The sequence below is a fragment of the Amblyomma americanum genome, chromosome 1, assembly GCF_052857255.1.
Source record: "Amblyomma americanum isolate KBUSLIRL-KWMA chromosome 1, ASM5285725v1, whole genome shotgun sequence".
Taxonomy (NCBI): Eukaryota; Metazoa; Arthropoda; class Arachnida; order Ixodida; family Ixodidae; genus Amblyomma; species Amblyomma americanum.
The window spans coordinates 238,165,289-238,181,250 of NC_135497.1; the positions used below are offsets into that span (position 1 = coordinate 238,165,289).

At 43.2% G+C, this 15,962-nt stretch overlaps 1 protein-coding gene across 3 annotated transcripts in view; it reads left to right on the forward strand.

Moving 5' to 3' along the window:
* The window catches only part of LOC144114799 (uncharacterized), a 32,191-nt gene extending 17,959 nt beyond the window's left edge, over nucleotides 1-14,232 (forward strand). Inside the window, exons 6-7 of one of the 3 annotated variants that reach the window (XM_077648767.1) lie at nucleotides 7,529-7,820; nucleotides 11,164-14,232. In XM_077648767.1, coding sequence (XP_077504893.1) covers nucleotides 7,529-7,791 — 263 coding nt within the window. In that variant the 3' untranslated portion in view covers nucleotides 7,792-7,820; nucleotides 11,164-14,232. Of the gene's footprint in view, nucleotides 1-7,528 lie in introns of all 3 variants that reach the window. The other 2 variants (XM_077648768.1, XM_077648766.1) reach the window with 2 other exon arrangements.
* Nucleotides 14,233-15,962: the final 1,730 nt, after the last annotated feature.

Here is a 15,962-nt window from a genome sequence, read left to right on the forward strand (position 1 = left end):
CTATTTTGTCCCTTATGACCCATGTTAAAATTTATAGCCCAAAATTTTTTTCAAAGATACCAGCCACCTAGTTGGAAGTCTAAAGGCATCTCGTACTCTTTTACAGGAAGGGAGATCTGAAGTGTTAGCAACGAATAAACGCAGCTATTTTTACATCCTGATGCAACTTTTGTTGGGGACTAAATAAACAAAGTACCAATTGCAGAATCAAGTATCTTCAACCAGAATGAGTGGTAGCTGCAGTTATGGGGAGGGGCAGCAGAGATGCAACATTGCATGTGTGATAACTGACCATTTTGCTATCCCAAGTTATCTTTGTTGCCGCACTGTGATGTTGGTACACACACTCAATAGCGAATTGCTTATGTATGATGAGCATCACTGCATGTGAAATAATGTCAGTGGCCCATGCCAGCATTTGCAAAGCCTTTGGGGCTGCTGTGTTGTGGTTGCACACCAATGTAATTCATGTGGCAGTAGCTCATCTGCAATGGCATAACATTGTAGTTGTCTAAGCTTGTGATCCATGACTGAAGAAAGCCATAGCCAACAGTAATTTTCATTGCATAAGTAAACAGGACTTGACGTTCTGGACACCACTGGATAATGTTTTTCATTCAGGCCAGTCATAGACAAGCATCCCATCAAAGTGTATTTGGGGGAAAGCAATTTCTGGTACTTTTGCCACATGTACCAAGTGGCTGGGAGGAGCAAGGCCTGTTATTGTTGCTGTTGAATGGCTCGAAATAGGATGACGCTACGACCAATGGAAAGGTGGCCTGAAAATACCTCATTTGCATCGCTTGTAGCCTTCAGCAAAGTTCACTGAAGCTAACTTTTCTCTCTCATTTCTAACTGGCATTGGTGCTGAACTATCAACAAGCAGCATTGTTGCTAATGCGACCTTTCCAGCTTTAGCCAATCATCCTAAGTACTGGTAAAATGTCTTGTCAATTTCTTGTGCCACTGTAACACTAGCCAGGCATTTTCTATCCTAATTGAGGCACTCGACATGTAGTTCTGCTGTACCTTAACTTAGTCATGATCAACGGGTTGGCCTGGTACATGGCAGGTGGTGTTGCATGCACCCATAGTTGCACATAATAAAGTGAAAGTAAAAAAAAAATGCTTGACCAAAGCTGTGGATGTGATGCAGCTGCGCAATTTACATTTTCGAATGCATGCAGATACAGTTGAACCCGGATATATCAAACCCGCATATTTCGAATTATTGGCTATATCGAACACAAAGATTATCCCCTTGAAAATATTATGTAAAAGTATAGGACAGTTGCGTAGTATATCGAACTCCAGTTTTGCCGGTCGTTCGATATTTCAAATGCCGCACTGGGCCCCTGGGTGGTGCGCTTTCCCCAAAGATACTCGTATCTCCGGTTGCACAGCGTGCGGCACGGAGGCGAGCGGCGATGTTTGCTAGCCATGCCTCCTCGAGAATGAGAGAAAACCGGTCGTAAGTGAGGGCAGTGCTTCCTCACTGGTGAGGGAGACGAGAGAACTGGAAAGAGCCAGGCGTGGCCTCTGCAATAGAGCGCGCACGCCGCCGGAGCCAATCGCGGAGGCCACGAGCCAGGCGGTGGTTTTGCCCACAGCGCCCCAGAAGTGGCATAACTAACACCAACGGCGCATTTCTGCCGAGTTTTCTCCCTCTCTTTCCTTCATTTTCCTTTGTGCTTCCTCGACCGGCGTCAGTCGACTCCATCGGCCAGTGCGGGGCCTGTCGCATTTTTCTTGTGCGTCTTTGTTTCAACGCGCCGATTGTAGCGTGCTTGACTGCTGTCATCTAGTGAGCTATGTCATCTGCGGACGTAAAAAAGAGAAAGAATCTGGACTTCGCAACAAAGCTTGAGGTGACCCGGCGTGTTGAGAATGGCGAAAGGAAGTCCTTCATGGCACACGCATTCGGCATTCCGTGGAGCACTCTAAGTACGCTGTTAAAAAGCGAGCAGGACATCATGCTCAAAGCAGGTGAGCAATGTCGCTCGGGAGCATGTGTACATCCTGCTGCTTTCGATGAAGTTGAGAAGGCGCTGCATGCGTGGCTTCTCGAAGTCCGAGCGAAAAACATCCTTGTGGATGGCCCCATGTTAATGGAGAAGGCCAAATGGTTTGCCTTGGCTCTTGGCGAAGAGAGCTTTTGCGGTGGCACTGGGTGGCTGCAATGGTTTGAAAACTGCCACGGCATTGTGGGAAAAGCTATTTCAGGCGAAAGTGGAGCTGTCAGCAGCCAGGAGCAGCCGATGGCTTTCAAAGGAGTGGCCGATGATCGCTGCAAAGTTTTCTCCTGCTGAAATCTTCAATGCAGGCGAGACTGGTCTCTTTTGGCAAATACTGCCGAATGAGACACTCGATCTCCGTGGGAGCTCATGTCACGGTGGGAAAATGAGCAAAGTGCGTGTTACGATTCTGCTTGCGGCAAACATGGATGGCTCGTGCAGGCTGCGTCCGTTTGTTATCGGAAAGAGCACATCACCGCACTGCTTCAAGAATTGCAAGCAGCTTCCCTTCCCGTTCACTGCGGCTGTAATAGAAAGGCCTGGGTGACACACCAACTTTTTGTTGAATGGCTGCAGGCTTGGGACCCCGAGTTGGGCAGGTCAGGCTGCCGAGTATGCCTTCTGTTAGACAACTGCTCGTCCCATCAAACGACTTTTACGCTGCAGAACATTGAACTCAAGGTTCTGCTGCTGAATACCACAGCGAGACTGCAGCCGATAGGCCTGGGTATCATAAAGGCTTTCAAGGTAGGCTACAGAAGGCGACTTGATCAGCAGCTCCTTATAAACCTCCATATGGGAACTGATCTCAAGATTGACCTGCTCTGTGCCATCCAGATGATTACCGGCACTTGGAACGACGTAAAACAGGCCTCGGTAGCCATTTGTTTCGGCAAGGCAGGCCTTGAAGTGGCTGGAGATGAATGTCCTGAAGCTTTGGATGACGACGACGAATGCTTCGAGGACTCGTTTCACTTGTCCCATTTTCGCAGCGTCTCGTCGGAACTTACCGTTGAGGTCTTCATCAACACTGACAGCGAAGTTTAGGCTGTAGCTGACCTCGCTGATTAGGACATCGTGGCCGGAATAGCGACAATGCAGAGCCACAATTGCGGAATGGCGAATTCCAGGGATGACGAGGACAACTGTGTTACAGAAGAGATGCGCCCGTGCGCAGCTGCTGAACTGGCATCAGCGTTCAGCCTCATTCAGCGTTGTTGCAGTGAAATGGAAGGTACAGGGCTGTCGCACCTGGAGTCTCCAGAAGATAGAGACTAGTATTTTCAACTTCATTAATCACGGCAAAAAGCAGTCGAAAATTAGAGAATTTTTTTTTTCGTGAAATAAAATGCTTTCACATTGCGTGCACGGACTTTGCGGTTCATGACTCTTGCAATCGGTAAGCCACAATTTGACATGATCTCGAGTGCGGGTTATGCCTCTATCTGTATATCGGATTTTTGCTATATCGAACTATTTTCCGATTCCCTTAGAATTCGGTATATCCGGGTTCGACTGCACAACCACTGGCCATAAACAGAGGGGCTACGTTTGCTCATGATGCATACATGCCTGTTTGCAAATCAAGTCACATCAGCTGTTATAAAGTTGTTTAAAATTTCATACTTATTATTGGAAGCTTTTCTGCACATTTCATTTTTAGTTAGCATTCGATTCTTTCCGAAGCACAATAGTTGGTCTGAATAAAAAATTTTGGTTGTGCTTTGGAAACTCTCTTAGTGTCAAGCAGATTTGACCTCTATTGCAGTTTATACTGCAGTGTAGCAATGTCGGATCTGCATTTAGACCTAATCAACTCGATCAGGTCAATCAGGGGTGATGGCGTCCACTAGCTGTGCACCAGTGAAACGGGTGAAATAGTGGCCATTGTACCTTTAGCAGAAAAGCACTCACAGGGTGCTGCTATGGATGTCAGAAGCACCTGTGCTTTGTGTTGTTGAAAATAAAGCCCATAAAAAAAAAGTGGACACTGGACATATCTAATTTCGGTTTATCCAAATTGACTGAACCCCAAATGTGGAGTTGCTGGCTGTGTGATGGCAGCTGGCCTGTTTTCCCTGTTGTGTCATTTTGATATCACCTCTTATGTTCTATCAGCTGAACACTTGCCATTGCATCAATAATTGTACTGCAGAAGTGGATGTTAAATTTGTCCTCTAGGTACATACAATTATGTTAAAGAATTTGAAAGCAGAAATAGATGCTTGCGCTTGATTTAAGGATGTGAGCCCCTGTGCAACTAATTCTGAATTCATCATTAATTCACTGCCTCTTATTGCATTGAGTCATTGGGTCAGACACACACTACTTATCCAATACAGTAGAACCCTGCTCTGGTAAACTGATTTAGCTGTCCCGTTTCACCTCCAATAGACGGCTATTTTTTTTTATTATAGTAAAGAGCGTCTGTCCATGGCAACATGCTTCCCATGGAATGACGACATCGCGGCATGTGCGCAGTTTAAGACATCTGAGAGCCACAGACATGCAGTGGCATGATTGCTAGGCCAACTTTCGGAGGCTGATGGATATCAACTTAATGGGTGATAAAAACCTCTTTTTTTTAGATGCCGTCACCACGAGGCTTATAAGCTATGAGAAGCCAACTTTTCAAAGGCTTTGGGGCATTGAGACAGAGCGCACAGTCCGCACGAAAAAAAATAATAATGAACGCGGAAAGAAGGCAGCGGTGGCTGCTGTGAAAGGAAAGACAGTAAAGGTGCAGTGAGGAGTAGGGGAGAGAAGAAAAGTTCGCAGCACTGAACTGCGTGAAGCACGAGGCAACAGTGGCACACTGTGTGGGTGGTTTCACTGCACTTGATTGTGTCGCGTGCGTTTAACTATCGCCTCTTAAATGAGCCTCAGGTCATTGTAGATAACGCCATGTTCACGTAAAGCGTTGGTTTGCATATGGAGTCAGAGTCCCCTTTCCCCCCTCTCGCGTTATGTTCGTGCATATGCGGTACTTCCACAATACTTTGAAAGAAATCAAAAACGGCGGCCGCCGCGGTGGCTGAGTGGTTATGGTGCTCGGCTGCTGGCCCGAATGACGCGGGTTCGATCACGGCCGCGGCGGTCGAATTTCGATGGAGGCAAAATTCTAGAGGCCCGTGTGCTGTGCGATGTCAGTGCACATTAAAGAACCCCAGGTGGTCGAAATTTCCGGAGCCCTTCGCTACGGCGTCCCTCATAGCCCGAGTCGCTTTTGGACGTTAAACCCCCATAAACCATACCAAACCGAAATCAAAAACACAATGACTTAATGTGATAACTGAAAATAAATCATTACTGCATAATGAGATAATAGAGCAGGTTGGAAAGTATTCCTAGATTTTTTTTTTTTTAATGCAACACAGTGTTTAATAAGTAGCCAAATTACCAAACAGCAGCTGTCCTCAGAGCTATGCCGTATCACCAACCACTGACATAATAAAGACACTGATATAGTAAATATTTTTGGTGGTAAAGGATATTGCTGACAGCTGCCCTGCAGCTTTACTATAGAACAGTTCTGCTCTACACACATCAGCAAGGCTGCTCATACAAATAGCATTATGTAAACAAGACACCACTAAATAAAGTGCACAAGTGGGTCATTTTAGCAGCTGCCTAGAGTGCTTTTGCTAAAGCCTGATGTACTTTACTGCCCGTGTGGCAGGGTTATTATTACACATAACTTCATGATCATGTAACAAGGAAATCCCCTTTGTGAACGATGTGGCGAAGTGGTCACACCAAACCGTTCTTTTTTTGTCATGCAGAGAACTCAAAAGGCAAAGAAATTGAAAGACGGTTAAGACAGTCGGTAATGCGAAATTTGAGCGCAGCTACACCACCTGCCACCACTGGTAGGTGGTGTGTTACGCTGCTAGCCACCATTCGGGATCTTGCTGCGGCAAGTGGTGTTTCGCTCTGCTGCGAACTGCTGCGAAACACCACGACGCGGAACGCAGGAACGGGTGCCTAAGAGCTGCACTCTAAAAATAATTTCTCAGTATTTTCAGCCAAACACATTTCTTTGCACCCCATTTTATTCTTGAGAGAGAATGCAATAGTAGGCTTACTGCGGGCTATTAGATTCTAAAAGAAGGAGACGTGATCTACGAACTGTAACACCTTAAAGGGATGCTGAATAAAATATGGAAATACTGAGAAATTTTAATTCGTAAGATATGATTACCCAAGTATATCATTTGTTATTTTTGAGCGGGTGGCTGCATTTTGGGTGTTTTAGAAGCGGCCGCCAGGCCTCACTCAGCGAGCGTCTGTCTATGAGCTGGCATAGCATTACGCCTGCCCCCACAGCACCGTAGGCAAGCTGGCTTGGCAGTGTGTAGTTCAGTAATCCCCACCTGTTCATTCCTCCGGTGGGCACAAGACTGCGCTGCTGGTAAAGTCTCCGCAAAATGTTGCTTTTTTGGTTCTCCATTGCTGCAGATGATGCGGATTTCCTATTAATTCTGACCGAATCAGACAAGTAGTCACCTAAAGTATACAATCACAAGATGCAGGCAGAGAATCTTGAAGCGTGGACATTAGGAAGCTGAATGAAATGAACTGTACAATGAAGCAAAAGCACACCAAATGTGTTCACTTTTATGTGGGCCATGCTGGCGATAGCCTGCGATGGGTAAGGCTGACGTCACATCCTATATTGTGAGAGCTTTCACAGGCAGATTCTAGGGGCGACGGTTTGAGAAATGTTCATTAAAATAACTACTTTCTACTCATTTCTGTTTCAAAAAAGTATTGTTTTGCTCACTCTCGGTGTCACTGTTATATGGATTTTTTGTCCACTATCCCTCTAAGTACTGGTCTGCCAGCACAACTATGATATCTTTCCAGCTCTGTGTTTGGCCTATGATAGCCTCAGCTATTTATGCGCCATAAAAACCAACGCACCAGCAACCAGTGCACCTTGTTGCCAATGTGCAGCATTATTATCAAATCACTCGAATAAGAGGGTGTGAGCTCTTATTTCACTATAATATAGAGGGTCCATAAAAATTAAATGTGGGTCTTGCTCAACAAATGATTGTACCTCTTGCTTGGAGGCAAATGGCAGGTTGTTGTTTACTTTGATGTTCTGTTTGTCTGCGGTACAGCCAAGTTAGTCTAAACTACAGAATGCAGCAAGTTATAGAGAGGCAACGTAGCATTGCTACTAATGCCTTGTGGTGTCATACATGTCCAAGTTGTCTTTTTTAGTGACTGTCAGAATATTCTGCTTTCTTTGCATGGCTTGTGACCCAAAGGGTGCAAATTAGCAGCCACAGCATGGTACCTAGAAATTTGTTTGCTGCAGGTACACAATGCAAACTTAAGATTGTTCTGCCTAAGTCTGCTATGGGCAAATGCATTTTGTGCTGTTTTGTTAGAAGCGGTTTAGAAAACCTGCTAAGAACTTATTGTATTATTTGCACAGTTTAGTCCTGCTAGAGCTTTGTTGGTTTTGTTTTTATTAATGGCGTGTGCATCTTCCTCATCAACAGGTGAAGAGTCCAGTGATGCAAGTGACCGCATTGCCTGCAGCAGCAAGTTGCCAGTCCATTTAAGGCTTGGTGACCCCTCGATGACAAGAAAGAAAAAAAGCAAACGAAAGCGATCTTCACATGACTCGTCTGGATACAGTGCCAAGCGGAAGCATGCGAAGGGGAGATGCCCCGACTCAGATGTGCGGCGCACCTGGCTGGGCCCTGAGCAGCGTCGCCGTCGCAAGTGCATGCCATCGGCCCACTGTGATGGTGCACCCTGACACCCATGGAAGGAGAGGTGTTCACGCAGGTAAAGTGCCCTCTCCGTGCATTGCTTGCTTCCTGCACGGGTTGTTTCTAGTTGATTGCACGTGTGGCATAGTGTTAAGAGTAAAACTGTACATGCTCTGTTTTTCTGAGCCTGTTGCCTCCTGGTTCCCACTCTCCTCTCTCCTTCTTCCTTTTTATTTTTGTACTTTTTTTTACCGCCAGTATTGCGCACTGTGAATTTTAGTGCCAAGAAAGTGTCTTGACAGGAGTAGTTTTGGCGCCCCTATACAGCGTCCATTGTGCAACAGAATCCCAAAAGAAAAATTGGGCACAGTTCACTTTCAGCAAGGGCCAAGCATTTGTTCAATCTTTGGCGTTCAGTTAGTAAAGCACAGGCGGGACTGTGGACCGTGTACCTAGATGGTTGATCCTAGTGAAGCATGCGCTCGGCGGAAGCTTCAGAATCTTATGTGATTTGCGTTCGGTGTGGCCGAGCTGCTTTTTAGTGATGGTAAAGTTTGATTGTTGCTCTGCTTCAGAGTGAGAGTAACGCCTGAATATCATAACAAGACTAAGAAGATGTACTGTGTCCGTCATGGTTAAGGCCCCTAGTTACCTGCGATTTTGGAAAAAATTGCAGATTTTAGCATTTTTCACGGAATTGTGTGTTAGTAGCTACATTCACTTTTTTAATGTTATTGTTGCAGACATCAGTATGAATGACAAAACAATGGGAATAGGATTACTTTAACATCCAAACACACTAGAATCTGGAACAAACATCTAGCATCTGGTAACAAGTGAAATTTGTGCTGATACTTTGACATGCCTGCTTCCCAGTCTGCTTGAGCAAGCTAGCTGTGTCAGGTGTGGCGGCTCTGCCAACAGCACATTTGCACCTTTGTCTGAAAAGAGTCACGATACTGCATTTCGAAAGGGCTATTAATAGCAGCGGCAAACAATGTTTCTAGTTTTCGGTAACACTCAGCATCCATTCTGGGGACATTTTGGTGCGGTACCAGACTGTTCAGGAATGAAAGTGAACAGCAGTTGAGGCCAAAATTTTGTTGGGCTGCGTCCCACTTGCAAAGATGGTCACAAGAGCAGGTGTGGGATTGTGGACTTGAGCATCATCAGACAGATAATTCAGTCACTGTGGGGGTTATTGTAATAACTCTTTAACTGCAAATTATTTCCCGAAAAACATACCAAAATCTCCTTTTATGGGGGTTTAACATCCCAAAGCGACTTGGGCTATGAGGGACAAATATTTTTGGTGATTTTTGCCGAAAGTGACTGTTACCAGGCTTAAAACGTGCTTCAGGTGCAAAATATGTTTCATAGACTACTACCACCCTCTCGTGTTAAAAATGCATCCAACGCAATTGCTGACCGTAACCCGTCTTTGGCTGTGGGAACAACTCAACATCGGGCGAGACGAGTGTGGCTCGTCATTGGCAATATTGGTGCATCGCCCATGACGAGTACAGCTCAGGGTTGGTGATTAAAGGGTTAAACAAATGGCAATCTTCAGTCATTGACCGATTTTTTTTTTCACTCTCTGGGACTGCAAAAATGTCAGAAAAAATCCAAAGTTCACTGTAATAATCACTCTGCATCACCTTCTAGTTGCCACTCTGGCAGTCGAAGGGGTCAGTAGTTTTTTTGCACATTCTGAAGCTTCGCATGACTCTAAATCTCACCTCACGTCGTGAACACGGACCTGACGGTTCCCATGAGCGCGCTTTGATGGCTGTACTGACGTGAAAGCGAACCCGCCTTGCCGGAACTGTACTACACCCACTGTACGGAGGGTGCGAAACGAAATGGCAAAAAAATTTACGGAGGGCACTCAAAACTACTTACATGCCTTGAATGCGAAAGCATTTTTTTTTTTCAGTTTTTAATTTATTTTTATTTTTTCCTCTTCCTTTCTAATGACACACCTACTCATTAGCATACAATCGTAAGGCATGCATATACAAGGTTGACTTTTTTTCATCAAGAAGCAACGCGGTTTTATGGTCTTTGAGTTGCGTGCTTGCCTGGCAATCTGAAAGTCCTGGTTCCGATTCCCCACACCTTCAGAAGAAATTGTATTTTTCTTATTTATGCTTTCGCATTACAAGGCAATGAAGAGCTAACAAACAGCTGAATCAAGTGTTCCATGGGCATTACCCTTAGTAATTAGGCCTGGTGACTACCGCCGAAAGCCAATTTCTGAACCAGCAGCACATTATTGTATGCCCTCTACTGAGGCTCGTATATAATGGGCAGTGATGGTGTTGAGATAGAACTGTTGGAGCTGCGGTATGTTTTATCACGGGTGCGAGCTCCTCGCATTGAAATTAAGCACCTAATTTTCTTCTGCTCGTTGTGTCCATGAAACCATTCCCACATGCTTCGCTGCTGCCTTTTGCATATCTGGGATGAAAGGACTCAGTACAGATTGATTCTGCAAACTTTGACTGCTGTTTAAGTTTTAGTGGCAGGTGGTATCTGAGAACAGTATGGTCGCAACCACATATGCGCGATGTGCAAATCGCGGAGAAGAAAGGTTACCATTTTGCTTGAATTCCACTTTATTCAGTCAAGTTCTCGATCCCCCTTCAAGTGTGAATCATTATACACATTGTATGGTGGCTTGGTTATTGCAAGCAGCAGTGCTGCAGCGAGTGCAAATGAGATCCAAAAAATTGAGCGATCATTTGCAGTGTCTGATATTTCAGGGGATGTTATACATTGGCTCTGTGGGTAATGTCATGGTGCCGCAAAAATGTCCAAAGAATCAAACATGTCCGAAAAAAACTAGGGGTTCGAATTTTCAGTTGGCAACTGCACTAACCAAAAGCTCTGACGCTGAATTGCAATAGCTACGTCTTATTCTAATGAGGATACATTCGAAGTATGCAAGGCATGCTTTATTAATAAAGTTACATATTTATATGTGTTATGTTTCCCATGGAGTATTTCTGGTTTTCTGCTTTGAATTCACGCCATTTTTAATTTTCTGCTTAAAAAATTAGGGGCCTTAGCCACGGTGTTTATGTGCATTTTGTTTCCTCCAGTTGTTGTCGTGAACTTTTTAGAGATACCTATCTGAGAAGTTCAATTACTTGGAACAAATATAGCTTATTCTTTTAAGGAGAGTAATGCTTAAGAGTTATTTACCATGCTGGCCACTTCTTTACAAAGTGCACCATCTTTGCTTTTATGTGATTTTTTACACAAGCTTGGCATGCCAGTCTACAGTGTGCCTTTTGTGAGTGTGTGTTCACCTTTTATTTTGTGTGTTTTGTGCTGCTGGTTGTTCAGTGCTTCACCAGGGAAAGAGGAAGTGCATATTGGAAAACAGCATTCTTGATGGCATCTTTTTCTCACAGCAGGTTGTGTGTCGCCGAATAAAGTACTTAAGAGGTGTGACTCAACTCCACAATGACTCATCTTGCACTGTTGTGTGATGTGAAACAAATCCTGAGCTGAAACTGACTCTGACGAACACACACTGTGGCTACCTGCTTGGACTCTGACATTTCTTTTCCTCATTGCACTGTATGAAGCAGTCAGTGTTTGGTCTGATGTGGCAGTGATTTCATTCTGTGTGCATCATAAATGCATCAATTCATTGTGCAGTCAGTGTGAGAGGTGCCCAGCAGAGCATCACTAACTGAATTTTTTCTTCTCTTTTTTGCATGCCTTTACAAGCTATGGTACGCAGTGCTACGGCCTGAATTTTTTGTAAATTTTAACGTGGAAGAAGCTTTCATGTTGGCTACTCTTTGTACTGGATTGTGTGCTTGATGCTGTTGTTGCTTATTAAAATGGCTTGTTTTTGTTGTAGATGATTGTGGCAAAGGTCTGATGTCTTGGTGGCAGTGCTACTTACAATTCATAGCATAGACAAATGCTTTGTGCTATAGCTTTATGCTAGGCATTCCGACGTGCATGCGAAAACCTTTGTGCGTTTTTTTTTTTCCTTTCAAGTTAAGGCAAAATATGTATAGCTACCTAGCTGTACTGTTTGGTAGCATGTGCAAGTACGCAAAATTAATGGTGGCCTGTTTGTATAGCAACTCCACTAGATTTTTTTCTGTGTAGTGCACATCTCTGGTGCTTGGGTGTGTGGTATACATATACTTTGTGTAGTTTAAAGTAAGCTGTTTGCTGTTAATGGAATGGACTTTTTTTTTTTGAACTTGTAAGAAAGTTTTTATCTAATGTGCATGTTACAATCCCAGGTTCATCTTCCCTAATCCATTGGCTACACTGTTAAGAACAGCCCGGTTGATTGCAAGCTTTGTTCAGCAGGCTTTTTTTTGCTATGTAGGTTACACTTGTTTCTTTGTAAATTTTACTTTTTCACTCCTGGTAGATTTTGAACTTCACAATAAAAGAGGAGAATTTTTATTTACACATACCAATTGCCTTTTCGTAACTCTTGGCTTTGCTTACATGCATGTACTGTGTGCGAGGCTTTTGCACCTATGGTTAAGTTTTGTTGACATTGTATTATTTTTTGTTTTGGTTTTTTGAACTCCTTTTGCATCAGCTTTTTATAAGCTGGTGACCTTGAGAATCGTTGCCTCATCTTTTTTGTGTTACCGATGTGCATTTTTAGCCCCAGTTGTTAAATATACTTGGTGGGCCTGGCTAGCTTCAACTCCCAGAGAGGCCATGTTAAGGGGCTTCTTTTGTAATGTGTGCGAATCCGAGAACAGTTACATACTAAGCTCTTCGGTTATAGGCTAAACATCATTGGTCAGCAATTGCACTGGCAAGGTGCTGCTTTTCTTTTGCATCTTGCTTTTGAGCTTTTTTTTTTGCTTTGCATTTTGGGTTCCTTTCTCCCGCATTGGTTTCATGTTTTGATCAGTTGCCTTGTGCAATTTTAGTGTCGGGTGACATATCTGCCAAGCTTTCAAGCATAACAACTCTGGCATCTCTGCCAGCGGGCCTTCTTTTGAACAGTGTAAGTTATCTCAGGCCACATATGGCTGCTGCTTGTTTTGTTGTATATAAAGAAAGTTATCAACTAGGAGGCATGACGGTATTGCAGGCACAGCTTCTATAATGGTAATCCTTTTGTTATGTCAATATATGTAACAGATGTCATTTGATGGTGCAAGGGCCCCAACTGTTTTGGTAGCTAATTTCATGCTGGGCTTATGCAGTTTTACAAGAACTCTGCTCCGATTTCTTTGCTTGAATCCATGCATCGGAGGGAAAGCTACGAGGTGGATACTAAGCAGCACTTTTAAAGTCAAGCGCTTTAAAAATAGAATTAAAGTTTATATATATTCACAGCATATTTTTGGGCGTGCTTAGCAGCCTAATTGACATCGGTGTTACATGTTCACATTCGTAGATGTGGAGCAGCATTCTTAGAAAGCATGCTACTTGTTTGTTCAGTAATATTGTACCAACATTTTTCTGGTGAAATGCTGTTACCATCTTGCTTAGGTCTATCTGAAAAAGTGCATGTGTGAAAGAAATAGTGCATTGTTTTATGCATGTATTGAGAATTAGTAAATTAGCATGTTAGCTTTTGCATGTTTTATTTGTAAATAACATTTTTCAATCATGTAATGCAAGCTTGAACTTTTGTTTTGGTTGCACTACTGTTGCAGCCTGCATATTATATTAGGCAGGGTACTTCTTTTTCTTGTCTGTTTTTTAAAGATGTGGTTCTTGGGGTCCTCCATTTTTTTTATATATATATGTATATACATATATATAGTTGTTGTCCTGTGCAAAGGGCACTTGCGATTTTCGTTTTCCATGCTGTGCTGTTAAAAGGCCATGACACTGTTTTCTAGTCAGCGAGTCCCATGCTCATCCTGCGCATTTTTATTCTTGCGTCAGTGTGTGTACATGCCAAGCACACCAGCCTTTGGCTGTTGTGCTGGCACTGTTGGATTGTGTCAGTGCTGCACTTTTTCCTTTTCTACAAGTTATAAGCAAGCATCTTTGGACTGTTTGAAGTTCTTTCATGTTGCTGTTGGCTGAAAGGTTATTTTTTGCCACCTTTTTTTTGCCATGCTTGTGTTCCCTCGTGTATTCGTCACCATTCTCACCAGGCCAGGTGCATCTAAATAAATATTGCCACGGAGCTCAGGAACAGTGCAAGTCAGCTACTGTTTGTTCAACTACGGCAAGCCTTCAACAAGCTGCATAGATGAGCAGTGCGTCTGCCTCCATTGGGAGAAAGCACATACTCTTTCTACACTCGGCACACCTTGAACGCCTAATGTACAGGCAAAAAAAAATGAATAAAAGCAACTATCTTTCCACACATGCACACAAAACCAGTTTACTGGGAGTGCATCAATTGACACACAAATAACTTCCCGTGTGTTGCATAAGAGCTTTTACATCACCTGTGAATAATTCCTTGTATATAGCCATGTAAATATAAAAGATGAAGAAAAACAAATAAAAATATTTTTATTGTCTTTTACTTGTCTTGCTCATTACTTTCGTTAAACTGCATCTGCATAGAATATCTGTAAAGGGAGAAAATCTGCCACGCAGTGTGTTAGGGTTATGATCATACAGAATCAACAAGATCGTATGCTTGTGGGCGCTGTACTTCGCACATCCCGGACTGTAAACAGACCGTCTTATCACATTAGTGAGACGGAAGCTGCACTGGCTGCCTGTGGTTCTCCAGAGAATTTTTTTATGCTTTTTGAAATTTGCCTTCTATTCAAACACTACTCCGAGGCTTAAAAACTGCTCCCGTGCTTGGCAGTCTGGGTAGAACATTTTAAAATCATGATAAAAGTGATGTTCATCACTACTGCAATTTCTGTCAGGTATTCATGTGTTAATTTTTTTTTTTATTCAAACCAATGCACCCCAATGTTGGTGCAGAGTGAGCGGCTTGCCCGGCGAATTAACCACTTGGCCAATGCTGCTTCAAGGGCAACTCTGAAATATTTCGCCACATTTTTTTTTTACCCTTCGTGCCAGATTTCACAACCAGGTGGCAAGTTCAGGCACAAATAAATTTAATAATTCCCCATTTCGTGGCCTTGACTGGAGCAATTCTTACGGGCAACCTGATGCTTGTGTCGTCACAAGGTACTAGAAAAAAAATTTTCAAGCTTGTTTTTGGTCCCATCAGACAATGAAGCTGTCATTTGCAGTCGCCAGTTTAACCAATCAACGCGTGTATGAGAGGTTTTGCGACAGTATCCGTGACATACTTGGTCGAACCCCAGTTTTGGATTACAGGTTTTTGCTGTTTCATAATAGTTCTCGTTATTTGGAAAAACATCAAAACTAAGACCGGGATGTCTGTGAAGTATAATACTATAGTCTATAATCCAAAATGTTCAAAAATCCTCTGAAGTTAGCCTTTAAGACCAAAATGTGTCACGAGATAATGGTGGAAATTGATCTTTTCTCATTTTGTAGAATTTGGCTCTGAAATAATGAAGAATTGAGATTTGTAATTTTATTTTGGCATTAAAAATTTCTTAAAACAAGCTGATGCGACATCTTGCAATGAAATCTTGCACATATCAGCGTGCCCCACAATATGACCACATCTATGTAAAATAATACTTGGGTGTTGTGCTGTTTGTGCAAGTTTTTTCCTTTTTCAGAAGAGTTCTGTTTTACAGTTTATGCTCTCTTGAGTACACTTTTTGGCAAAAAGGAATGCTCCCTTTGCACTGCTGAATTCCTTTGAGCTCAATGCTACATAGTACGTGTTTTAGATTACCTTGTTGAAGCACTAACCACAGTCCTCTGAAACTCAACAAGGCACACGTCACTGTGTTATAGGAGCTTGGGGTTTGGAAACTGCCCTACTGGATCTCTCCAATTTCTGTCTGGTGGCTGGAACTTTATTTTTAATTTGCTTTTGCTTGTTGGTTATGGTCTCCAGCATCAGTATACATGAAAACAGGTCCATCCATTGGGTAAAAAACTTCTGCAGTATTTATAATGGCCATTGTGGATTCTGGCATCAAGTTTTCCATTACGCTGAAAAGATTGATTTCTTAAAATTCAGTAGCAAGCCCCTTTACAGGGACACTGAGGACAAATTGAAGTTGGTCTGTATTAGCAGATTAATGACAGTCTTCCTCTACTAAAAAGAGCTTTGGAAAGCTAGTAAGGGTCAAAAAGTGAACCACAGGTATCGCCACTGGCTGGTTTTGCTAGCAAACTGCAG